The sequence below is a fragment of the Lissotriton helveticus genome, chromosome 2_2 (assembly GCF_964261635.1).
Source record: "Lissotriton helveticus chromosome 2_2, aLisHel1.1, whole genome shotgun sequence".
Lineage (NCBI taxonomy): Eukaryota > Metazoa > Chordata > Amphibia > Caudata > Salamandridae > Lissotriton > Lissotriton helveticus.
The window spans coordinates 182421853-182449557 of NC_136060.1; the positions used below are offsets into that span (position 1 = coordinate 182421853).

The 27705-nt window shown below is 44.8% G+C and overlaps 1 protein-coding gene across 2 annotated transcripts in view; it reads right to left on the minus strand.

Annotated features, from left to right (window-relative positions):
- Nucleotides 1-27705, minus strand: part of N4BP2 (NEDD4 binding protein 2) — a 1406797-nt gene that overhangs the window by 985568 nt on the left and 393524 nt on the right. For both annotated transcript variants that reach the window (XM_078678311.1, XM_078678313.1), the window contains exon 5: nt 3585-3673. In XM_078678311.1, coding sequence (XP_078534437.1) covers nt 3585-3673 — 89 coding nt within the window. The remainder of the gene's footprint in view (nt 1-3584; nt 3674-27705) is intronic.

Below are 27705 nucleotides of genomic sequence, written 5' to 3' on the forward strand. Positions count from 1 at the left end.
AAAAAACAGTACTAAGGGACAGGGTGCAAAACATTATAGCGCACAATAGGAAGAGAGAAACCTGAGACATGGAATCCCTAGAAAGACACCCGTTAGAGCTAGAAAGTCACCCTGGGGTAGAAACGGCCCAAACAACTCTAGGCATTTCAGCGATACACCGGAAAAGGAGTACTGAGTACTTGCGCATAATAAAGCGAAAATAGAGAATCTTGTAACACCACACCCTCTATACGACATGGGCGACAAATCAGGGCAATTATTGGCATGGCTGGGTGGAAAAGAGGCACAAGTGAGATGGATCCACACGATAAAAGGAGACTGGGGAGAATACTATGATACTGCTCAGGTGATAGCCCAGGAATTCACAAGATACTACACAGACTTCTATAAGGCCTGTCCCCTAGCAGATGAAGCCCACATAAGGGACGAAACACCCATCCCAACCTTAACACTACAAGGCTGGACACCCATCCCAACCTTAACACTACAAGGCTGGTCGACATTAGAGGAAGACAGAACGTTTCCGGAGATACTGGGCATCATAGGTACACTAAAGAGGGGGCCCCAATGGGATACCAGCTGAATTTTTCAAGAAAAATGCCGGGCTCCTAGGTCCACTCCTGCCTAAAATGTATATGACAGCAAAAAAAGAGGGAACCCTCCAGCCAGACCTTAACTACGTCACAATAGTTGTGCTGCACAAGTCAGGGTAACCTGCCAACAAATGTATCTTCTACCAGCCAATTGCGCTCCTGAACATTGAAACAAAGGTATTGGCGACAATATTAGCCACACTGCTGATAGCTGCTATAGCCCCCTTGATCCACACAGATAAATCTGTCTTTATGCCAAAAGGTCGACAAGATACAACCTCTGCAGACTCTAGAACTGGTTAGACACAGTCAGAAAGGGAGAAGACCCACACATATTCTTGTCATTGGATGTTGAGAAAACATGTGTTGCTGTTCACTGGCCTTTAATGACAGGTCCTAGAAAGGTTTGGGTTCCGACCCAAATTCTTGGCCTGGGTAGAGTTACTATATTGAGATCCAGTAACAAACGTAAGAGTAAATGGTGAGAAATAGGCTAACTTCCCCATAGGGAGGGGAACGAGACAGGGTGGCCTGTTATCCCCCTTACTGTTCTCCGCAGTGCTGGAGCCGCTGGCTTGCATTATATGGGGGCACCCTTGTATAACAGGTTTTCGAGGTAGATGGGGAGGGATGGATGGTGAGCAGAATTCACTCTACGCAGATGACATCCTTTTGCATCTCACATGCCCCCTGAAACATTTCCAGAAGTGTTTAGGGTTTTACTACCTAGATGACCTCGTTCTCCCACAAAGCCTTCATCTAGACAGGGGAGGTTTCCAATACTAGGCATGTATGTGACCTCAGATAGAGAAGTCTGAACTGAAACATCCGGAGAGTACTGGTGGAGTTCCATAGGGACGTATAACGATAGGAGGGTTCTTCCCCTCACATAATTGGGAAAGGTCGCCATGTACAAAATTATAACTTTGCCCAAACTCCTTTATATTCTAGAAAACACTTATTACAAAGTGCCTGACAAGATTTTCCTTAAAATAGATGGGAAAGTACAAAACCTACTATGGAATGGGATGACACCCAAGAGTAGCACTGAAAACACTTCAGAAACCAACACAATGGGGTAATAGCCCTCCCAGACATAGAAGCTTAATATTGGCCAGAGCACTTAGCAGTGGTCAATGATTGGTGCTACGCACCTGGAAACCACCGTACACACGTGTTGGGGAGATTGCAATTCCAATCTAACTCCTACCTACACTATTTGTATGGAGGGGGCAGCATACGGAAATTATTGCCTGTACCACAGATGTTGGTTGAAGTCTGGACAAGATTAGGAAAATATATAGGATTGGATAGAAGGATCACCCAAAAAAAAAACCTCTGGGCAGGGGCATTCCTGAAAGAAATGGGAAAAACTAAAAGTATATAACACCTGGGACACGACTGGGATAGCCAAGTTGTGTGAACTTCTGGAAGAAGGGACCCTGACTTCTGGAAGAAGGGACCCTGATCTCATTTAACACATTGCAAACAGAATACCAAATTAGTTGGACACAGTATTTTTAAATATTTACAATTTAAATATGCATGGGGGACCGAAAAATTGAACGCCACAGACATCACTGTATATGCCCCACTGGAGGGGAGATTGCTTCAGGGTGAAATAGATGCCAAGGCAGTCTCATGAACATACACAACCATAGATAATATTAAGCCCAACAACCTACAGAAATCGTGGAACAGGTGGGAGAAGGATGTAGGAGAGCTAGATGACAACCTGGGTTGCGGCCTAAATGCACCCAGGAGAAACAGCGATCAAATCTAGATTAAGGCCGATTCAATTTAAGATCCTTCATCAGGCGTATTACGACAGGGCGAGGTTGCATTGAATGGGCAGGGCAGAGTCACCCAGTTGTCTCCGATGCGACGCAGAGCGATGAACGTTCCTACACACATTATGGGAATGCCCCAGGAGACACGAATATTTGACTACCATAGTAGGGGAATTGAATAAGCTACTGGGGGAACCATCCCCGCCGACGCCAAATATATCCTATTGGGCATACCAACGGAAGTCGATATTCCCTGAGCCAAGTTCCTCTTTAGCAAACTGGGACTGATAGTGGTGAAATGAGACATGGGAAAGCACTGGGGAGCACCAGAGCAGCCGACCCTCAGAGAATGGAGAGTAGGGGAAAACCTATAGGTGGCAGGCGGAGAGGGTCAGGTACAAGGTTAGAGGTTGCCTGAGGAAGTTCTGTAAAATATGGGGGCCCTGGATGAAATACTATGATATATACCTGGAAGATAATGAAGGTGGGCCACGGCCCCATCACCTCCTAAACCCATCACCGGCTTTGTGTTTAAAATCATACTACCTATAGCTGAACTGATCACTGACATTGAATTTACCGAATGTGCTGTACTTGTATCACTTGGTTCGAATGTAACTCCACTCCAATGCAGTTGTAGTTGTTGGTGTGTTGTTGAGCACCTTGTATTATACACAATAAAATCAAAAAAAATATTTATGAAAAAAAAAAGTGGAGTTGGACTGTCAGAGAGAGATGATTTGACAAGAAAGAAGTGCTGACATGGTTCCTACAGTGCTGAGAAAGTCATTGGAGAGAGGGTACAGAAAGCCAATTGATCTATGGTGATCAGAGGGTTTTTTTTCTTGCAAGGGGACACCTTTAGTTCAGAGATACAAGGGATTTGGTCATTCCTCACTTCGATTTTTTCCCACGTTTTCTGGAAAATGTACCATGTCTTGAATTAACTGTTTCACTATTTTGCTGCTATTGATTTTCAAAAGACTTGTGAAATATAATACTCACTTCCATGTCATTGGAGGAATCCCGAATTTCCTCAACACTAGCTGGGAAAAAGCATATTACAAAGATTCACCTCACAAGCTTTCATATTCAAATCACTGCACAAATTCTGTAAACACGTTTATAACACAAACAAATTGAGCTATTAATAATGAACTATGCATACAAATACACAGTTAAAGTGACATTTCATACTAACCATTGTAACGTAGGGTTTCATCTCCCATGCACGTAAGTTGGTGTTGTCAATGATTATAGGAGAAAGTTTCTTCATAAAAGCTTCTTTGGCTAGGTGATTTAAAAAACAGTGACAATAAATCACAATTCCCTATCAGTAAAAGTATTCATTTCAAATGATGCATTTGTAAAAATTATTTGTATTTTACATCCATCTAGTCTGAGAAGCACAATTGGCCTTTATAAATACAATTTTTTAAGATGAGCCCCATGAAGTTGCTTAGCAGCATACGGAACTTTATAAATTGCACAAATATCAAAATATGTGTATATTTACCCAATGCTTGTTATTATAACTGACCTCAAGGGAAAAAGTGGGAGGGTCAGATAAATAGGTGACTAAGAGCTACCCACACAGAAAAACAGATGAGAAACCTCTGATCTTCTAACCTCGCACTGGCCGAAACCACGCGCATCCTCAGAGCCAGAACAGGGGGAAGATCCTTCTCTCACATTGCAGCCAAGACCTGTAATGAGCTACCGGCAGACACCAGACACGCCCCCTCCCTGAACACCTTCAGGAAGACCCTCAAGACCTGGCTCTTCGGCTAAACAGATCTGCGCACCCCCCCTCCTCTCCCTAAGCGCCTTGAGACCCTGATGGGTGAGTAGCGCGCTTACAATTCGCTGATTGATTGATGAGGTTCAGGGTGATATGATAATATTGACAACACTATCAATAACAAGGGGGGAGAGAGAGAGATTTAGTCGAAAATGGATTTGTTCTCCCGTGGCTAATAAGTTTAAACAATAGGAATCCACTCTTTCCGAGGGGGATGTTGCCTACAATGGTGGGGAACACCCTGGTTGTTATGATACCCCTCACACACCAACAGGCCCCTTGGTGTCATGCTTCATCACTGGGGTCCTCGCACCCCTCTACGGGGTGCGGCGTGCTGCAACCTACGACTGCGTGGCAGCACTTATAATGACTATGCGTGGTGTGAGTGAGGATTTTCTATGTGAGTGCGTGGTGGGGTTTAAGGTGAGTGATGTTAAAAAGTACCTGGCTCGAGGGGTAACAAAAAAACTTTATTGGGCCCCCGGGTTGGTGCTGTTAAAAATTGGTGTAGGAAGGAGGTATGTTATGCAAAACAATGTGCATCACCTCCTATTTGTGTGTGTCAACATGTTTCGGTGTATAAACACCTTCTTCAGGACTGGGGTACACAAATGTGGAATAAACACCTTCTTCAGGACAGGGGTACACAATGTGGAAAAGATCGACACTATCCTTGCAAATATTAATCCCCCGGTGGGGGAGGATAGGGAAGTTCTCCCTTTAGAAAGCCCACCAGGAAATCGGCTGGATTCTTGGCCATACATCTCTGGGGGCACCTTAAAATCCCTGGCTACCTCTATTAAATCAGGCTCTCCGTGTGATCCCCTCCCTATTAACATTCTGTGCCAATTGGATGATGGTGCTCTAGGAACTATTGCCGAGACACTTAATGCCTCCATCCGTCTGGCAACTGTCCCGGCGTCCTGGAAGCACGCTATGGTCAGCCCTCTGTTGAAGAAGCCATCTGCTGATCCAGAGGTCCTTGCAAATTATCGCCCGATATCTTTGCTGCCTGCCTTCTCGAAAATTCTGGAGAAGCATATCCATGGTGCACTTTCATCGCACGCGGAGAATAACAACTTGCTCCATTATTCCCAGTCGGGTTTCAGGGCAGGCCATTCAACCGAATCTGCCCTCCTGGGAGTCACGGAGAAAATCAGGGGACTTTTGGACGACGGGCAAACGGTGGCTCTCGTCCTGCTTGATTTGAGCGCGGCCTTCGACACCATCTCGCACAACAGACTGCTTGCCAGGCTGAGTGCGGATGGTGTCGGAGGGACCGCACTGGACTGGATTAGATCCTATCTGAGCAACCGGACGTTTCAGATCTCGTCCTCACACGCACAGTCGGACATTTTTCTGTCACCTCATGGCGTGCCCCAGGGCTCAATTCTAAGTCCGTTATTTTTCAACCTATATCTCCGCCCCCTCGCTGATCTAGCAGAGCGGGTAGGTCTTGAACTCATGACCTACGCGGACGACTCACAGATTATTTTTTCCCTTTCCAACTCAGAGTCTTCATCCCCCTCAGTCCTGAAACTTGGTCTTTAGGAGGTCTTCAGCTGGATGTCAACAAACCAGCTGAAGCTTAACGGGGAGAAGACGGAGATCCTTCTCTTGGGAAAAAATCGTGATCTGTGGCAGGATAGGCATTGGCCGCCATCCTTGGGTGTTTTCCCCAGTCCGGCTACCCAGGTTAGAAACCTTGGGGTGTGTATCGATGATTCTTTATCGATGAAGCAGCAGGCCAATAAAGTGGCTGGTACTTGTTTCACTATCATTAAATGGCTGCGGAAGATTATCTGGATGCTACCTGTGGATACCCAGAAGACCGTAGTCAATGCGCTAATAACATCTAGGCTTGACTACGGTAACATTCTTTATCTGGGCTCCAATTTAGCCGTAATCAGACGACTACAGTTGGTCCAGAACTCCGCAGCCAGGCTGCTGTGTAAGATCCCTAGGACAGCAAGGATCTCGAAGCACCTTAGAGACCTACACTGGTTGAAAGTTGAAAACCGGGTCCGGTTTAAGGCCTTGACCTACATGTTTAAGATCAGGGCAGGAACCGCACCACGGTACCTGCAGAAATTGGTTAGGCCCCACGTTCCTGTACGGAATCTGCGTTCCTTAAATGGAGCAACTTCCGTGGTTCCCAGATTCAAACTGGCCCGAATGGGAGGTAAATCCTTTTCCCACTTGGGACCAGTTCTTTGGAACTCCCTCCCTTTAGCCTTGCGCAAAGAGGAAAACTTTGCCAGTTTCAAGAAAAAAGTTAAAACCTGGCTGTTTAATAAATAATTGTTTAAATAAATGGTTGTTGATCTCTTGACGGCATTTGCTTTCTGTATTTCATTCTTTTAGCCATGGCGCCGGGAAACCCTTTGTGGGTATCTGTGCGCATTATAAGTGTAAAAAATAAATAAATAAATAAATAAATCCCCACCTTACTCACGTTTCTCTACTTTTCAGGAATATTACAATAAAAAAGTGAGATATATAGTGCAGGTAAGACAATGTACCTAACAAATCGCCGCTTAATAGCTGACCTGTAAAAGAAGAGGATAAAACGTTTTTTGTGGTGGTCCGCTTCTTCAAAAACCATAGGTATCATGACCAGTGGGTATAGTCAACAAATTGCAGTTTAAATTCCTAGACAAATTTGTCATACTATATGTGCAGATTGTGCCTATAGTGGAAATTGGTAAGAAAAAGACACAGACTAGACTCACAAACATTTAACATAAAACACACACTCTAGATTTAGGCGGGTTCAGATGTTGTCACCTTATGTGGTCATAGGGCGTTGCTACCGCTGTTAAACTTAATGTTGTTTTTGGACACAAGGGAACCCAGTAGGGGACCTTCGGACCGTGGGTTACTTAACTTATTTTAAGGAACAGGGGTCCTAAGGATTCACAATATGACAAGAAGATAACAATATAGACTACAATCAGTGCTATATTCTGAAAAACGCCCAGCCGGACGTAAGTTTATTCATAGGATAACGTTGGAGTCGTGTTGGCCCAAGGAGAGGCCAAAAATAGTAGCAAGATAGGGTACAGTCCTGTACCTATCCCGAAAGGTTTAGAAGAGATAAACCAGGAAGAGGGAGATAGAACAAAGAAGAAGTTTTTCAGGCAAGCAAGAAGTTTTTGAGCCAGAAGGTGACTTGTAGTTACAGTAAGTGCAGTTACAACAAATTCACCCTGCAGTGTCAACAATTTCAAATAAACATATTAAGTAATATGCTACACTGCATATTGCGTCGACGTTTCGATCCCTAAGGGCTCATAATACAATGGGATCATCATCAGGACAATTTTTACAGTTAGTGCCTGCAATAAATGAAGCCTGGCGCTACTACTAGTCGCCTTTGATTGGAATAATTCTTCTTACCGGAGGAAAGGAATTTCCACCCGGTTCGCAACATCAATTGCTGGCCACATATAGTGTGGGCCGTGTAGGGGTGGGAAAAATCCGTTATTTTCCGTGTTTTGGAGGTCTCCTTCTGATGGATCCTCGTGGTTGCTAGCTACGTATGTTGTAGCCGAGGGCGTGGAAAGGAATAGGCGCTCTTCTTTTAGGAAGCTTTGAGTCAATCCGTAGAGTTGCTAGCTACGTATGTTGTAGCCGAGGGTGTGGAAAGGATTAGGCGCTCTTCTTTTAGGAAGCTTTGAGTCAATCCGTGAAGTTGCTTGCTTCTGGATGGAAGCAGCGGCGGGTTGGGCGAAGCTCGATCAGCTTCTGCCCCCTTCACAATGGCAGCGCAGGTCTATCTTGCTACTATTTTTGGCCTCTCCTTGGGCCAACACGACTCCAACGTTATCCTATGAATAAACTTACGTCCGGCTGGGCGTTTTTCAGAATATAGCACTGATTGTAGTCTAAATTGTTATCTTCTTGTTAAACTTAATGTGACACAAAACCACTTGAGAGCCCTATGTACATGCAACATACTGTTTTTGTGGGGTTCTGTTACCCCATGAGCCAAAATCCAAACTTAGGGGTCCCTCGCGCTATTCCGCTACCTGGGAGAGAAGTGTGATTAGAGTTTGTCATTACTTACATTCTCGTAAGAGCGGTAGTTCTGCCAAAGGTTCTCATACTCACAAGTTCTGCGAGGTAAATACCTCCTGACCGACCCTCACGTGGCTCCGGTGAAAGTGCCAGGACGGTGGTTTCAGGGCTTTTTATACCCTTCGTGACTAGGGATTAATTGCTTAATTGTCAATTAAGTTATCCGGATGTAGCCTTGTATGGGTTTTGTCGGTTCTACTTGCGGCTCTGAAGGCTCGTGTCCCGCTGGTGCGCATGTGTCTTGAAAGCACCCTCCGTGTGCCCGCGTATTACTGCTCGCATTGGTTTGGGAGTTCCTAGTGGTATTGCGCATGCGTGAAGACTGAGAAGTTCACGCACTACTCTATCTTTTTGAATCATTCCCGTACGAACAAAGTTGAAAGGGAAGTAATAATAGTTTCGACCTCATCTGTGATAAAATCAAACAGTATGGTCAAAGGTGAATAATAAATATCATTACAAACAACACTAGGATGTGTAATGCTCATCAGAAACTAAGCTTATGCGTGGTAGCGCGGTATTTTTCAAAATGTTTACCCGTGTCATATACCTATTCTGCAGACTCGCATGGTCCGTTGAGGGGCCGACATTGGCTGCAAAATAGTTGGATCGTGTTGCAGTGTTGGCAAACCATCTGGGCTTAGATGGAGTCCATGGCCTTATGTCCAGCAGTCTCGTATCCTGATCAATTCCTAGAGTATATCCCCATCGTTTATCATTCATACTTTGTACGAGTCATGGGGAAGGGGTGGACCCTGTGTTTAGTTTATCTGCACCGGAACGGGGATGTTTTTAGGGGGCACTTTTTCAGTGTTTGTGACAAGGGATGTTCTACATGAGTTGTCCCCATGGGATGTCATCGTTGAGGCCTTGGATGTGTGTCCCCAGACGAAACACCCATCTTTGTTCTTTTATGAAAAGGCCACGTTCCGAAGGCAGTTGTTCGATGAACGTCCACCTGATATCATTGACGCAGTGTTGTAGTTCCAAGAAATGTGAAGCCATTTTGGTGGTACTTTTTTTGCAACAGATGTTGCTCTTATGCTCATTCAATCGCACTTTTACTGGTCTGGTGGTCATGCCTATGTACTCGAGGTTGCAGGGGCAGGTGATTATGTAGATTACGTTTCTACTGTTACAGTTTGTTAGTTTTCGCTGGTCCCATTTCTTTCCGTTAGCGAATATCAACTGTTTGCTCTTCTGTGTCAGGTGACAACTAGCGCAGTTTCCACAGGGGAAGTGACCCTCAACCCCGTGTCGTGAAAGTTGTTGTTGTTGTTGTAGTTCGGGGCGGGTGTGGACCAATATGTCTTTGAGGTTCTTTCCTCGTCTGTGGGCGAACATAGGTTTCTCAATGTCTAATGCTCCACAAGTCAGGATGCGCCAGTGTTTATTCACGATTCTTGACACTTCGTTAGAGTGAGAGCTATACGTGGTAACGCATATGGGTCTTGTGGGTTTCTGGTTAGGTAGGGTTTTGTCTTCTAACAATGCCTCCCTATTATTGTTTCTGGCCCTTTTCATTGCCGCATTGATAATCCTGACTGGATATTGTCTCTTCTGCAGCTTGGTTTTTAGATCTTGTGCTTGAGATTTGTAATCGTTCACTTGTATGCAGTTTCTTCTCAGATGGAGGAATTGTCCGTATGGCAGGTTCATCCGTAGATGACGGGGGTAGAAACTGTCGTATCCGAGTAGGCAGTTTCTTGCGGTTGGTTTGAAGTGGGTCGTAGTTTCTAACCTTCTGTCTTTGTGGAAAATGTTGAGGTCTAGGAAAACCAGTGTCTCATTGGAAACTGAGTGAGTAAATCTTAGAAAACGATTTTGAGTGTTGAGCCACTCCATGAATTGTGTCACAGTCTGGTGGTCCCCTTGCCAGATCACAAAAACATCGGCGATGTATCTTTTCCGCGTTGTCTGTGGGGGTTGTTGATGTGTAGGATTTTGTTTGCTTCCATGTGATGGACATATAGTCCGGCCAAGCTGGGCGCAAAAGTGCTTCCCATACTTGTACCGTGGCTCTGCAGATAGATGGTGTCATCAAATTAAAAAAAGTTTTTTGTTAGGGCTAGTGTTATACACTCCAGTACCACTCCTCTTGGGGTCTGGTATTTCCAATTGGTGCTGTACAAAACCTCCTCAATTATGGCTATTGTTTCATCGTGAGGAAGGCTTGTATAAAGGCTTTCCACATCTAGGCTTAGTAGTAGCTGGCTATGTGGATAAAAACTGAGGTCTTTCAAGAGTTGTAACACCGACTTGGTATCTTTTAGATAGGTGTCCGTCCCTTGTACTAAGGGGCGGAGGAAGGCGTCAGAAAACTTCGAGAGGGGTTCTAGGATAGACCCTTTGCCTGAGACGATTTGTCTTCCAGGAGGGTTGTCCAGGCTCTTGTGTATCTTCGGGATACTGTAGAAATACGGTGTCCTTGGTGTTTTTTGAACTTGGAATTCCGCCTCCTTTTTCGAGGGCCAGTTGTGTGCCAAGGCTTCTTCCACCATCCCCCCAATTGTGATTCTTACGGACTCAGTTGGATCCTTGGGTAAAATGGTGTAGTTATGTCTGTCTGACAATAATCTCAGTCATTCTTTTTAGGTCGAGCTGACCTAGCTTTCAATGCGAAAGCATTGAAAGCTGTCAGCAAGACAACTAATGTCGCCCGTATTTGGGAATGTGGACAAGAAATATGCACGAGCGCAGATTGCACCTTGTGGGCGCGCACGGCGCCGTGCTTATCTCCTGCCTCGAAGCTCCACCACCACACACGCATGCGCATACACAGAGACACACAAGCGCCCATGCACGCACCCATACATACAGAGAACCTATCCCCGCCATCGCATACACACACACACTGCATACACAGCCACAGAGACACACACACAAGCGCCAATGCACGCATGCACCCATACATACATACATACAGAGAACCCACACCCGCCGTCGCATACACACACATGCGTGCGCGCGCACACACACACAGCACACACACAAGCGCACCAAGACCCCCGCCGCCCCACCAGACCCGCCCCACTCACCATGTTCTTCGTTCGTGTCCCTCGGCAGCCATCCGGTCATTCTGAGCAACAGGCGGGTGCCGCGCTGAGACGCAGTCATGCAAATCTTCCGGCGGGCACAGGAGCGCGGGGTAAACTCCCGTCTGCTTCCTGTATTTGTCTGGCCCTGCCCCCGTCCCAATAAAGGTTGCCTGGCTTCCTGTTGAAGCCGGGCTGCGGCGTTTCATTATTTTTTATGTGGGACAGCATGTTTTTATATTTGTAGGCACTTTGTTAACAAAATATTTTAACGTTTAATGTAGAATTTTAACTTGTTTTTGCTGCGTGCGGTTTTCGGCATGTCTGGTGAATAACCACTACACGCATTCGTACATCTAATGGCAGGCGCATGTATGGCTCTTAGCACGTATGACTCTTACACTACTGGGCCCACACAAACAAACATGTACACATTTTACGGGTGTGTTGTGCGCACTAACATTGAATGCCCTCCACTGACGAGCGGGGACGGGGGCGGCCGGGCCTGGGGGTAGGGAGCGGACACGACACGCAGAGCCCCCTCTGCAGACGCGCATGCATATGAACCTGCCTGTAACAAAGTTAGCGCGGAAAGGTCTAGTGCTCACATGACCGGGGTCCCGCGCCAGGCACCCGGACTGGTGTGCAGCAGCAGGCAGCGCCCGCAGGCAGCAGAGGCTAACTGGGAGGCTGTGATGAAAGGCGCGAGCCTGCCTCTGACACAGGTGTGGTGTCTGCACATTAAGGCTGCCCGCACGTAGAGGCCTCTGATTGAATTATGGGATCGGTGCTTGATACCCAAAAGCCGCGGATTCAGCAGCCAGCGAGGGGAGCTGCTGGGGGCCTCCCTCCCCTCTGCTTATAGCTGCATTATTTTACCTCGTTAATTGTCAACGTTGCCTTTCGCAGGTCTTGGACAGACTCTTTGTTTTGCAGATGTGTGTATACCTCTCACTGTTTCACTCTTGCTGGTAGCGAGTGTGCCTAGCGCAGCACGTCATATATTCATAGCAGGTCCGATTCTTTATCATTATTTGATAGTGCTCGTGGTCCGGCGCGCAGAAAGAGCAGCTGCAGTGGACATGATATTGAGAAACCCTTTCTTAAGTAGCACTCACCAGTTTCCGTGTGATTATTCAGAAGTGGGTTTCGCATTTTCCTCGAATTACGTTAAAATGAAATTTGTGCTCCCAAATTTGTTTCTAGGGATGGCAGCCATTTGGTCTATTAACATTCAACATACTGTGGTAACAAGGGCCAAGAGCCGAACATTGCATTTTTATAAAGATGCATAAATACCACAACATGTGTCAAAAGTCATATGTGTAGCCTTTGATATCTGGCTTTGTGGAGTCGGGCAGTGCAGTAACATGGAGGAAGGATTCACCCGCAGAAGGTAATGTCTCTCTAGCAAAGTGAGCAGGACGCCCCTTTTGATGCTCATGTATCTACCTGTCCACGTTAAAGATGGAGAGAACAATCCTTTTGCTGCGTGGGCTCTCGGTTGTGCACTGAGTGGGCACCGCAGATCCTTGTGAAAACCGTGAGCCGGGTGCCAGGGGAGCTAGCTGCTGGTGTTCTGTCGTTGTGAGCCAAGCTAGCCTTTGTCTTGCAGGCACATCTATACTTGCATGTCACAGGTCTGATGATAGGATGCCACAGTGGACTGATCCGTAAGGGATGCCTTGGTGGCGTTGAGTGCATGTGGACCGGCTTGGGTCTTAGTCGTGTTATCCATGTTTTAGGGAGGCAGCAGAAGGGCTGTGATGATGGCTAAGTTGATGACGAGTTGCTAGTGCGCTAGTAGTGATGGTATGGAGTTCTTGATATTTCTTTGCAGGGTCACTGCTGAGGTGTCAGTTTTGCTTTAGTATTAGACCAGCATCACTGGAAGAAGGTTGTTAAACGAACCTGGTCTGCTGCAGTAGTTACATACTACAGTATGTAGCTATAGGTGTTTATTTCCCCTGAAAGACTAAAGAGCATTCTATCTTTTCTTTCCTTCTTGTTTTTTTTTCCTTTTTCATTTCTTTCTTTTAATTTGACATTTGTAAACACTCAAAACGTACTTTGTATGCAAAGTTACAAAAACAGAACTTGTAGATTACGACAGAATGTATCCAAATACATAAGTACAGTTTAATTACAACCTCGTTAACATTGTGCCAAAAGCTCACCGTCGCAAACCATACTTAATTATTACTTGCTTTATTCTTGCTTTTTTTTTTACTACATTTGTTTTCAGTTTACAGTGCATCAAAACAGTCACCACGGACCTCAAAACCTCTATACTCACCTTAGTGAGCACAATATGTTCAATTGATACAGTCCCAGTCCACAAAACTCTACAAACCCAGTCTTCTGTTAGAGCCGGATACAAACACTCTCTATGGTAACATAACCACCTGTATTTGTAAAGAGTATGCGCACCCGGGGATTCTTGGCACTATATGTTATTGTTACCCAACTCATTTTAGAGACCTCAGTAGAATAGTTTTATTTAGTTGGCTTAATTGTAACTATCCTACGTGACCTGGAATTAAACAGGAGTCATTGCTTTCCAGTACAGTAGCCCTGACTGAACCCATCTTCTAGGGTGAGCCTTGAGCAGCTCATTTAGCAACACCTGGTTTTTTAGGTCAAGCCTGGAATTAGCATCCGAAGGATGCGTCCAGGTGGAGACTTATAGCTGGCTGACTCGGGGGAATAAAGGACAAGAAAGTGCCACGCGCTTCTCTTTTGCTGGATTTCACTGCGTGCACGCACACCCACACTCACGCATGCGCTCATACACAGCCACACGCATACACAGCCACACTCATACACAGGCACACACACATCCCCCGTCGCCGCTGCACCTACACACACACTAGCGCACCTACACGCACACACAGAGACCCCCCACACACACACCAGCGCACCTACACACACGCACGCACACATACAAAGACCTCCCTCCCCCCGCCACCATCGCACACATACACACACACACACACACACACAAGCGCACCCCCCTCCCCCCTAGAACTAAGCCCCACTTACCGCCATTCGGGACTTCGGTAGCCGGGGCTCTCCCTCGGGCATGGGAGCCCCGCTCTCAGGCACTCCGTGGCGCGTGCGCAAAGGAGCTGGCTCAAACGTGCATGCGCAGTGACCAGACGCTCCAGCCAAAGCAGCTCTGCGCCTCCTCGCACCTGGCCCATACGAAACTTGTTATGGCTGTTTTTGCGAGTCTTGGATAACAACAAAGCAAACGCTGAATATCTCAGAGATATATGCTAAAAAGATAGCAGAGTGATTTTGCGAATCGTCTTTCCTGGAAATGTGCCTCGCGAGCTCCTGTAGCCGCGGCTCACGCCCGCCCCTTGCTCTGCCTTCCCTGGCTGCCTGCCTTTTGATTCACAAGAGTTCGGCAGAGCAGGGACTCGCCAGCTCCCGGGAGCGCTCTGCACGGGCGATCCGACCGTTCCATTCAGGGACCAGCATGAAGTGAGCACGTCACCCGCTAATGTCACCTCCAGCGCAGCTCTTCGTCGTCTTTCCCTGCATCTTTCAGCCGCCTCCTGCACCGGAGGGATTATCACCATGGTGACGACCACCACCGGGTCCACGCTCCTGCAGCTCATCAGCAACGCCGTGCAGCTGCCCATAGACCAGGTAAAGACCCCCTCATTGTGGGGCTACGAGGCTCAGCCTAAGTCGATTGTTCTGCAGGTCTCTCGGATAGGGGGCGGGCTAGGGGCAGACAGCGAAGGGCGACCGACCTAAGCGAAGGAGGGAGTTGGCTCTATGGAATGTCATCAGGGAATGTGACTGGGACATGAGTGTACATACATCAGGCGGTATGCATACCTCGAAGCTTCTCTTCCCGAACATTATTAGTATGCAGGGGCATATGTGGGCCGAGCCATTCAAATCTCTGCAGATCTGTTGTCAGTCACTAATAATCTATACTCTGATTCGTGCTGTGGGATGAGTGTGTTACAAATCACATGCGAACATAACAATAACGGGTGCATTCGAAAACAAACAAGGACATCAGCACACACCCTTTTGCATTATTCAGCTGCATGCGCTTTCTAGTCTGAGTGTGTTACTGCTGCCTATAAGGGCATCCGAGTTGCTTCTAAGCTTATGCATTGTTCGGCCATTGCATAGTCTCTTTTACAAGTCAAGTAAATAGTTTGACTACCTGTAGCATTTGTGTTCACAGTGCAAGGATTGAATAACTTATTATTGTAAACAAACAGGAGTTACCACGGAAACGCATATATATCCCACAACCCAGAAAATGGCTTTCACATTCTCTTGTCATTTTTTTGGCATTCTGTGTGGCAGTTGCGACTTCCTCACTAATCCCTTTGTTCGTTTCCGAGTAGTAAGTGAAAGGGCGAGTTGTGTGGGCCCGCAGCGTGGCCCCGAAACCTTCAAATCGACCAGTCAATCCATCCCTTACAGTCACGTGCTGATTTGGCCATTATTAATTTTTAATTTTAAGTGACAGTGCCTGGAGAGAGCGCGAACATGCCCCCCCTGGGAGCCCTATTGGAGCACTGCAAACCCGAGACATACGGGTTTGTGTCACCAAAACACAAACAAAGACATTTCACATTCTTGGCGATGCTTTTCCTGTCACAATACTGTGGAATGGAAAGCAAGAAACTGCACAGGGATTTGATCTAATTCTGGCATTAAGGGTTAGAGGGGCAAGTTACTTCTTATATTTTTGTAATTTAGGAGCTTTAAGTATGCCCAGGAATATGTCCTGCGCTATCAGTACTAATAAAATGGAGGTGCACTTCACTGACATTGTGAGAGGATAGGTGATGGGGCTACGTGATATGAGGCAGTTTGACAGGTACAGTTAAGTTTAAGAAGCTATCGTAGCACAGCCATCTTGCAGTCGGCTCATTTCAAGAAGCCTGGTATACTTTTGATTAACAGTACTAACATTTCTTAACAAAAACGCAGTACTTTTAATGGTACAGTGCCATTTCTCATCATTTGGCAGATTTAGGCCATTATATTTTAAAGTGATTCCCTAGCAAATAAGTAACGATGACGATTAGTCATCAATTGAAATGATTTTAAAGATTGAGTGGTATTAAGTCCCTCCTCCTGTAAAACCAATGACGTGTCAGAGGGACAATGACACCAAAGGATGAAAGGCAGAGGCTGCCCAGCAGAGATGTGAACCTATAATCTGCAGAGAAAAATACACACACACACACACAAATACATAAATAAATACACACACACACACATACAAACACACCCACACACAAACACACACTAAATACACACACACACACACATACAAACACACCCACACACACACATACATACATACAAACACACACAAACAAACCCAAACACATAAACACGCACGCACACATACATACACACGCATGCACACAAAGTCACTGAAAAAAGGACCACTTAACACTAGGTATCCATTACATTAAACAATGTTCCATGTGTAGCGCTTAACATAAAAGCCCTTTATAACTGACACCTATTACATTTTTTAGGAGCAGAAAAGAATGTTCTTTATCCTCTAAAAGGCAACGAATGAATAGCCCCTGACAACTATCCAACACTGCCTGAACATTCTAGCCATCCTAGCTGCAGAATCGGCTCTTCCCTGTATACCCGACCATATTGTATAATGCTATTAAAACAGAGACTTTTAACCACTTCGACGCTAATGACAAAGCCAGCTCGTCATGGGCATTACCTGCGCTACACGGATGACGAGCTGGCTTTGTCATGGAGAGTGGGATCTCAATATTTCAGCACCGGAGGGGGAAAACCCCTAGCACCCAAGGTGTTAAGGTCGTTCCTGAGCAGCGCATGTGCTGCTCTTCGAAGCACGATGTATTCAGGTATGGACTTGTTAAAATAAGCTTGCAGTTTTGTCCTACAGCTGAAGGTTGGTAGGTTGGGGAAGTAGTGTCTGGGGCGTCCTTTAAACAAGCATATGCAATGCAATAGGTCTCATTTTTGCGAGAGTTTAACCTTTTCCATGCTCATGACGAGCTGAGCTCGTCATGAGGCACGGTGCTCCGGTGCTCATGACGAGCTCAGCTCGTCATGGGCCATGGAACGCTAAGGTGCAGGGAGAATTCCCCTGCTGTGCTGAGCGTTCCACGGGAACCAATGCACCTGTGACGAGCTGAACTCGTCATGAGCACAGGAGCACTGTAGCTCATGACGAGCTCAGCTCGTCATGAGCATGGGAGCGGTGTGCGCGCCCCCCTCTCCCCCAGCACAGCGGGGAAATTACCCCTGCAGCGAAGGGGCTAAGCTATTAGCATTGTCAATGTTTAAAAACAAAAACATAAATAAAAGGCATTGCCATTTACAATGCCAATAGCTCTAACTTTAATAATGCGAGACCTATTGCATTGCAAACGCTTGTTTATATGCTGCTGTTGTTTGGACCACTATGGCTCCCCCTTTGTCGGCGGTCTTTATGGTCATGTCTTGATTGTTGGTCAGTTCACGGATTGCCTCTTGCTCCAATCGGCTTGTGTTGTGAAAGACTGTGGGTGTGGATGAGTCGAGTCCCTTCAGTTCGTTCATCACTGCCTTCTCGAAGGCCAGGACCTCGATGGGTTACGATGTGTCTGGTGGTGTGAACGTGGACTTTGGTCTCAAGCCTGTGTCTGTCTCTGCGATGTTTCCTTTGTCTGTGAAGAAGACCTGCAGTTTGATTTTTTGTAAGAATTCCTGCATTTCAGTATGGCGTTTAAACGAGTCGAGCTTGTTCGTCGGGACGAAGCCTAGACCCTTGTTTAGTACGGCCCTTTGGGTAGTGGTCAGTTCCCACGGGTGATGTTTATCACTAGGTCCCCTTCCGGCTGGTTGATGGGTTGCTTGGGAGGGCCCCCGTCATGCGGGGATGATTCAAAAAGATAGAGTAGTGCGTGAACTTCTCAGTCCTCACGCATGCGCAATACCACTAGGAACTCCCAAACCAATGCGAGCAGTAATACACGGGCGCATGGAGGGTGCTTTCAAGACACATGCGCACCAGCGGGACACGAGCCTTCAGAGCCGCAAGTAGAACCGACAAAAACCCATACAAGGCTACATCCGGATAACTTAATTGACAATTAAGCAATTAATCCCGAGTCACGAAGGGTATAAAAAGCCCTGAAACCACCGTCCTGGCGCTTTCACCGGAGCCATGTGAGGGTCGGTCAGGAGGTATTTACCTCGCAGAACTCGTGAGTATGAGAACCTTTGGCAGAACTACCGCCCCTACGAGAATGTAAGTAATGACAAACTCTAATCACACTTCTCTCCCAGGTAGCGGAATAGCGCGAGGGACCCCTACGTTTGGATTTTGGCTCATGGGGTAACAGAACCCCACAAAAACAGTATGTTGCATGTACATAGGGCTCTCAAGTGGTTTTGAGTCACATTAAGTTTAACAGCGGTAGCAACGCCCTATGACCACATAAGGTGACAACATCTGAACCCGCCTAAAGCTAGAGTGTGTGTTTTATGTTAAATGTTTGTGAGTCTAGTCTGTGTCTTTTTCTCACCAATTTCCACTATAGGCACAATCTGCACATATAGTATGACAAATTTGTCTAGGAATTTAAGCCGCACTTTGTTGACTGTACCCACTGTTCACGATACCTATGGTTTTTGAAGAAGCGGACCACCACAAAAAACTTTTTATCCTCTTCTTTTACAGGTCAGCTATTAAGCGTTGATTAGTTAGGTACATTATCTTACCTGCACTATATATCTCACTTTTTTATTGTAATATTCCTGAAAAGTAGAGAAACGTGAGTAAGGTGGGGATTTGTGTACCCCAGTCCTGAAGGTGTCTATACACCGAAACATGTTGACACACACAAATAGGAGGTGATGCACATTGTTTTGCATAACATACCTCCTTCCTACACCAATTTTTAACAGCACCAGCCCGGGGGCCCAATAAAGTTTTTTTGTTACCCCACGAGCCAGGTACTTATTAACATCACTCACCTTAAACCCCACCACACACTCACATAGAAAATCCTCACTCACACCACGCATAGTCATTATAAGTGCTCCCACGCAGTCGTAGGTTGCAGCACGCCGCACCCCGTAGAGGGGTGCGAGGACCCCAATGATGAAGCATGACACCAAGGGGCCTGTTGGTGTGTGAGGGGTATCATAACAACCAGGGTGTTCCCCACCATTGTAGGAAACATCCCCCTCGGAAAGAGTGGATTCCTATTTTTTAAAAATATTGACAACACTACATCCCCGTTTCAACACTTGTAAAGGAATAATATAATTCATAATTAGTACACCCAATCCCCAAGTTCAAACAACAGCACACCTTCAAATTCCGCTTAACTATCAACATGATTCGTGAGGAACTGAAACTGTGGGATCAGGCGTTCCTCAGAAACATTGACTCCACCATGTCTATGGAGCTGTGGAGGGAAGGGGGATGTCTGGAAGTGGGTGACCTCTACCCTGGGGACACCTTCATATCGTTTCATGATAAGCAGGACTCCTTTGGGGTGGGACCGGCTCATTTTCTTCACTTTACCAAGATGAGGAGTGTGGCCAGGGATCTCAGGGTGGACTTCCCGGCAGCCAAGCGTCTATCGGAGGTCCTTGAGGGCCTCATTGGATGGGGGAGGGGCAAGATCTCATCACTCATTTGTACAAAGTCCTTAGGAATGACATGCAGCGAGGCAGTATCTTTTGTGAAGGGCCTGGGAGGGAGACATGGAGGTACTGACCTCTGATACGATTTGGGAGATGGCGCTGAACCTTGTCCGCACTGTATCCTGTAATTATCGCTTCAAACTATTAAATTTCTATTTCGTGCACCGAACATACGTCACCACCCACATCATCAACAGGTTAGATCCTGAGAGGAATGCTGCCTCTTCAGGATGCGGAAAGGTTGGTGCCACCTTCCTGCATATAGCCTGGGAGTGTGCTTCGGTTCAATCCTACTGGGCAATGGTGGTACCTCGCATAATAGCAGCCACGTGGATTGGAGTTCCATTGACTCAGCTTGCCTGCTCATTGAGAGTGGTGGCACGCGCCAGAAGTCGTAAGATCCCTCACAGATTAGCCCAACTAGCCCTGCTCTTGGCAAAGAGGTACGTTATACAAAAGGGGAGGTTTACCCAAAAAGTCACTGGGACCTGGGTGCTATATGATACAAAAAGAGGGGTCCCAGTGGGATGTATCTAAAAATACACAAAGTATATATCACAATATACAACAAAAACATGAGTTTCTTTATACACAATGTTATTTAATCACAATGTGTATTTATGCTGTAAACATTCTTTAGAACTCAATCCATTATACAAATGTGCCCCAGGGAAAGAGGGAGTAGGAAGGAGTGTAAATGTGAGGAAAAGGGATGTGCAGACTCGATCATAGTCCAAAGCAGCGAACAATATACAATATTAATGACAATATATACAACAAATCTTGATCTGGCTTCAAACCACTGAGCTAGTATTCACAAATGGAGCAACCAATGCCCTAAAATTTATAAACCACCATGCTAACGCTAGTGTTCACTAATCAGCACTGCTGGTTGCGTCGGCTGGTGCATAATTGCAGTCGTCGACGTTTCGAGCCCTGGACTAACAGGTAGGTATACGTTGACCTTAAAGTGGGGTCTTCATCAGGACAAAGGGGACCCGGGTTGCAATTGAATCATGGGCAGTTGGGCCGTCCGGCTCTCAACATGGGGCAGGAGAAAGTCAAGAAGGAGAGGAACTTGTTAATTAGAGTCTTTTAGATCCTCCCAGAGAATAGATGCCGGCATGGTCATCTCAATAACGTCATTGAAGCTTTCAGACGGTGATTTAATCCAAAAACGAGTGAGATCATTCCATCAAGGCGTTGGGTTAATGCATGGGCAAGAGGATCCGAGTTTCAAAGAAAACGGCCCGCGGTCACCATCTTGTACTTCGTCGAAACGACGAGTAACCGCGACCTGTTCGTGGGGCTCTGCTGTCTCCAGCTTAGCCCCACGAACAGGTCGCGGTTACTCGTCATTTCGACGAAGTACAAGATGGTGACCGCGGGCCGTTTTGGATTAAATCACCGTCTGAAAGCTTCAATGACATTATTGAGATGACCATGCCGGCATCTATTCTCTAGGAGGATCTAAAAGACTCCTCAACAACTCTCGACATTAATAAAAGTTTATGGAAAAAAAAAAAGAATGACTGACCTCAACCTTGTTTTTTATTAGTCAATACTTTGTGGACCGCAAATGAAATTTGCATCATTATCTACAAAGGCTACCCTTTTTAGCTGCCTTAGTGCTCATGTAACCAATAAAGTAACTTTGCTCCTAGTAAATCCTCAAATCAACAAGAAACTGAATAAGTGGCTGTGCAAAATCTACTGCAGTACCCATAAGAAATTTCCCTAAAGATACATACTCAGCTAAAATGTGGAAGTTTATACATCTGTAGGTAGTGATACTTTAGGCACTCAACCAGTTAAGCCACACTTAAAACCTAAAGATTACACTGAGGGTTCCATTAGGGAGAACATTGTAACTGAAGGGAAAAAAAAACAAAAAGACAACAATGAAAGATGGACTGGATCGCCCACTTTTTTGGAATCTGGCAGTGGTTTTTTTAATGGACCGGTATCAGTATTCTGATAGCTTATCTTCACATTCTTTTCAGGATAGTGAAGATAAAACACAAAAGGGGAGCTGATCCAAGTACCGAAGAAAAGAAGAATACAGTAGGAAAAGTAGAGGAGGACGCTAGACTGATGTCCGCATGAAAAGAGAAGAGAAAGGATTGGACTCTAAAACCCCAGTAAAAAAAGAAGAAAGTGGCTGGACAGTCTACAAAACAGTCCTCCAGCAAAACAGGACTTGAGAGAGAGCGTTTCTAGACAGCATCATAGAAGTCACAATGGTACATCAGACGCTTCACAGGTTTCTGGATGTGAATTCAACTGATGACTTCACACAGACAGCGACTCTAGATCAACATTTAAATCCACCAGCTAGGGTTTACAATTTCAACATACAAATTGAAGGGGATATATCAAGAATAATTAAAGCAGTCTTCTGGACACAAGTATCTGACGATCATGATATCATCCTAGGAGAAAAAGACTGGCCTCCAGACTTCATTAATGATGCACCCCAGAGCAAGCAAGTCATAAGGATAGCTTTCTCTCTCACAGTCCCTGAGGAAATCCAGGAAATGTACGCCAGTGAATGGGCTGTGAGATAAACTCCAGCCTAATACAGAACCGAAGCAGGTGGGCCAAACATTCTAGTCCACATGTTGTTCCCCTATGTAGTGAACCACAAGCACACTATCCTTTAAAGCCAGAAGCAAAATATGGTATTAAAGCAATATTAGATCAGCTGCGGTATGAAGGACTCATAGAGCCTTGCCTCTCACCCATGAACCAGCCTCTTTTTACTGCCTATAAGCCAAACGGTTCCTATAGAATAGTCTTAGACTATAGATATTTGAATTTGCCTACCCAAACATATGCAGTACAGAATGCGCACAGCACAGGGTCAATGACAAACCTGGTGCGGAAAAAATACAAAATGACCCTGGATATATATTTCCAATGGGTCCTTCAGTCAAAATATAGCAGTATGGAGAGTGAGTATCTAACTGCTTTCAGTTTCGACTGAGTGCAGTTTTTATTTTGTTTGCCCATTGGCTATAAGAATGGTCAAGGCTTGTTTTCCGCCCGAATCATGGAGATCTTACAAACCGATCCCAAGGTAGTGTCATATATTGACGATATCTACTAAACTGGAGAAGATTTGAATCTATACCTGACCAAGGTAGAGACAGTAGTGACAATATTAATATCACAAAATTACAGAATTCATTTCAAAATATCAAAGAATGCCTACCTGATGGTGACCTTCCTGGGATCTGAATTATCCAGCGAGAGTAAGGGTCTAGCTCCAGGCTTCCTCCAGAAATGTGCTAGGTTGCAACCTCCCAATACACTAAAAAAGTTCCAATCCCTGTTGGGGTTTCTAACTTCAGAAGCACTTATTTGCCTCACTACGCAGAGAGAGTGAAGCTCCTGTATGATCTGATTTCTCAAATGTTTTCATCCAAACAGTGGTTGAACGCATAACATAAAGTAACATCTGTATTTGTAAAGCGCATATTCAACCATGGGCATCATGGCGCTGAATAATAGAGGCTTATTGTTCAACTCAACGGTACTCATTTTATTGACCTCAGAAGGAAGATTCGCTGAGTGTACCCGCCGGGATTTAAACCTGTGACCATGAGGTCAAACACAAGCCACTACAGTGGACGTATTAGTCCACTAAGCCACCAGATCCGGCATGAACGCACACACTGATATCTTGCATGCTCTACAAGCAGACACGCTTGAGACTAAATAATTACAAACTAGGGAAAACCAAATCACCTAGTTATTAGTCATACCCAATCACTATGGTTATACCTCTGTGATCTACAACGAAGGACAAACTGTTCCTATTGCTTACAAGTCACACTTGTATTCCTTGGCAGAAGCACATTTTGCTTCTATTTAGAAGACAATAACAGACGCACAGGCAGCTATTTTGAAAGAGCACCCATGGACGCATGGAAATCATACCAGCACTAGAGGTGGCCATGAAGGAACACCTCCTACTACTTGTGCCCTACACCTAAGATGGGTACAGTGGGCCTCTTCTGCAGTGGATGAAAAGTTTCAGTATGATCCATCTCTTCATACACAAGCTTTCCTGCAAAATGAACAGGGCATGTTACTTGTTGAGTCTCATCAGAGTATCTTTAACTAAGAAGGCTCTGCCTGACCTTCGGTAGGGACCAAATACACATATTCTGCAGGCTAGTGAAGGATGGTGAATTCATCCTACAATGCACTCACGCCAAAACCTTAGGTGACAGTCCTGCATAGCATGCAGAATTACATGCCCTGCTACTTGTATTACAAAAGACTTACTTGTCAGTTACCACACTAATTGTGTCCAACTCAGGTTTTTGTGCATCAGGCTACAATGTTGATTGGCAGCATTGGAGATTGAATGGATTCAAGGATTCACAGGGAAAACCTATACAAAATAAACACCTTTGGGGAATGTAGCTGTCTAACAAGACAAGCTTCCATTTGTCCGTGTGAGGCACACTTAGGGCTGTCAACATAGTGGCATTAACGCTTAAGAGAACTGTGCAGCTGACCTGGAAGCAAAAGCTGCAATTCAGACAGCCCAAGTAGTAGTCCTAACCAGATATCAACTTTAACAGCCATAAATGCAACCAAGCAAGCTGAGAACCTCCTGTGGGTTTTCCATTTAAATACCCCTATACTCTAAATTCAGATAACACTTTTATTTTTAAGATACGAGTAGTGGAAGACAAAATAATACTTAATAGTCAGTCCAGATTATATTTAATCACAGAAGCACATTAGGGATTGTCTTCTGCACATGCAGGAATAAATGCAACCATAGCCATGCTACGGAAAAGCTACTGGTGGCCTAGTTTATATAAACAGACTAGGCACTATGTAAGACACTGCAACATTTTCTTTTCTTTTTTTATGGCAGTGGAAGATTATTTGATACATAAAATAGAACAAGATAAGAAAAAGAATCACAATTATATCACCGTTGATTAATTCATCACAGAAAAGAACATAATCAGCATTATCACAGTAGAAATATACACAATATAATACAACCAGGAAAAAAGCAGGTATACGTTTAAAAGTAAAAATTGGATCCAGGCTGAGGGATTATATCCAATTACTAATCGGTGCCCATAATTTTTGTCCGAACATCTTTTTCCGGCCCTTTAGTCTGTATACCGCGATTTCAAGCTGGTAAATATTTAGTAATTTAGACTGCCAGTGGGAAAAAACTGGAGGATCAGCTTCTAACCATCGGGATTTAATGCAATATCTATAAACAGACATAGCTATAAATAGAAAGCCTTCCTCTTCCATCGTTATAATACCTGTTTGCTCAGCTTGAACTCCTAGTATCACTAATTCTGATGATAATATTGGTGATGATTCCATTATATTATTTAAAAAGCCTTGCACTCCTGATATAAACTGAGCTAATTTCGGGCACTTGAAAAGCATGTGGGCTAAATCGGCAGCCATATATCCACAACGACTGCAATTAATGCCTTTTGATGCTTGCCATTTCGCCAGCTTAGATGGTGTGTAGTACAAATCAAAAACGGACATAAAATGCTGGCTTTTAAATGACCCATTAAACAAAACAATATTCGCCATTTTTAGAGATCTAGGTATATCCACTTGTTCTATTCCAAGATATCTACACCATTTATCAGTATAGGCCTCTAAATCGTCTTTGAGATTGTTAAGCATCAGTTGGTAGATCATGCCAATTCTGCTTTTTCTCCTGCAGCTTTCCAGTACCTCCAGTTTACTCATAGAACTGGTGTTTTGTAAATTTTTAGACTCTAGAAAACTGCGGATTTGGAGATATTTGAAAAAATCCCCTCTTGTAAGATTATGTCTTTCTTGAAGATAAGAGTATGATGCCAGTTGTCCATTCTGATATAAGTCGCCAAATGAACAGATTTGGAGATCATACCACCTCTGCATAACAGAATCTCTGAAGATTTCAGGAAGTCGAGGGTTCCCCAAAAAAGGCGTATAATAATTCCATTTTATACAAAAACTAATTTTTTTGTTAAATTGTTTCCAAATTTCCCACGCCGATATCAAGACTTTAAACTTCGTTTTTTTATAGTAACTCGGTTCTATAAACCTGAGCAAACATAGTCGAGCTTCGGCTCCAAGTAGCATTTCGTAAATTTAGGGTATCATCGCTTCATCCAGCTTCAAATCCGGAAAAAGTAAGATACCCATAGTTTTTATAAAGATTGCCCAATTATATAGGCGGAAATTCGGAAAGCCTAGCCCTCCTCTTTCTTTGGGCATTACACACCATCTAAGAGATCTTCTGGTTCTCCGAAACCCCCATAAGAACTTGGATACAATTCTATCTAACTTATTAAAAAAGCAGAAGGGAACAAGAGTGGTATAGTACGAAATAAATACAAAAATTTGGGGAATATAATCATTTTAATAGCATTTGTACGACCATATAGGGATAAATGTAAGTTGTTCAGCCTCTCAAGGGTTCGACTAACAGAAAGCAGTAATGGATCTGTATTAAGCCTAACAATATCTTCCACTTTAGCTGAAATTGTCACACCAAGATAAGAGGCTGTGGAAGCAATCACTATATCGTCCGGTCTGCCTGCATCTGTATGTATTATCTGGGTTTTCGTGATATTTAATTTATATCCAGATAATTCCCCGAATTCATGAGCAAGTTCTTTAATTTTAGGTAGGGCAGAAGCCACATCTGTAGTAATGATCGCAACGTCATCCGTGTAAGACCTTGTGAGCTATTTGATGTAAAACAACCAGGGGGATCCCATTTTCTTTTATTAATCTGTTTAAGTAAGGTTCGATATATAAGGCGAACAACAAGGGGGAACAAGGACACCCTTGTCTTGTCCCCCTTGTGATCGGAAAAGGATCAGACGTGGCAGTAGCTATCCGAATTAGGGCTTGAGGATTAGTGTACAATGCCTGCACAGCACGAATAAATTCTCTAGGGAGCCCTTTCCAGGCCAGAACAGACCACAGAAACCCCCAGTCGACCCGGTCAAAAGCTTTTTCAGCGTCGAGTAAGACTACGCCGACTGGGGATCCCGTGGCCTGTGCCCAATCTAACAAAGTAATGATCCGCTTAACATGATCAGTAGTGTCCCGTTTTTTTAATAAAACCGTGCTGGATCTTTGAGACAACCATTGGCATTATATCTTCCAATCGATTAGCTAATATTTTGGAGAAGATTTTATTATCTGAGGTTATAAGGGATATCGGCTGATAAGATCCTAGTTCTTCTCCATTTTTCCCTTTCTTCTTAAAGATCACTATAGTGGCCGTAGACCAGGATATTGGTGAGTATCCTTGAAAAGCTTGTTGAAAAATTTTGAGTAACTCGGGTTTAAGCATATTTCGAAAGACGCGATAAAATTCCAAGGGGATCATATCTGGCCCCATCGCTTTGCCTGAAGCTAACCCCAGAATGGCAGCTTCGATTCGATCCCAGGTAAATGAGGCACCCAATAATGTTTTATCTGCATCAGCAATCGGGGAGTTATCAATATTCGTCAAATAGTCCACTGGGTCCCTACCGTTATCCAATTTATTATATAATAATTCATAGAAACCGCTGAACGCATTTAATATCCCAACTTGGGTTTCTTGAGCTGCGCCTTCTGAATCAATGATTTTTGTTATAGCTTTCATAGCGGTCTTTTGTCTTAGCCTTTGAGCTAAAATTTTACCGACTGCTCATTAAATTCATAACAATCCGCTT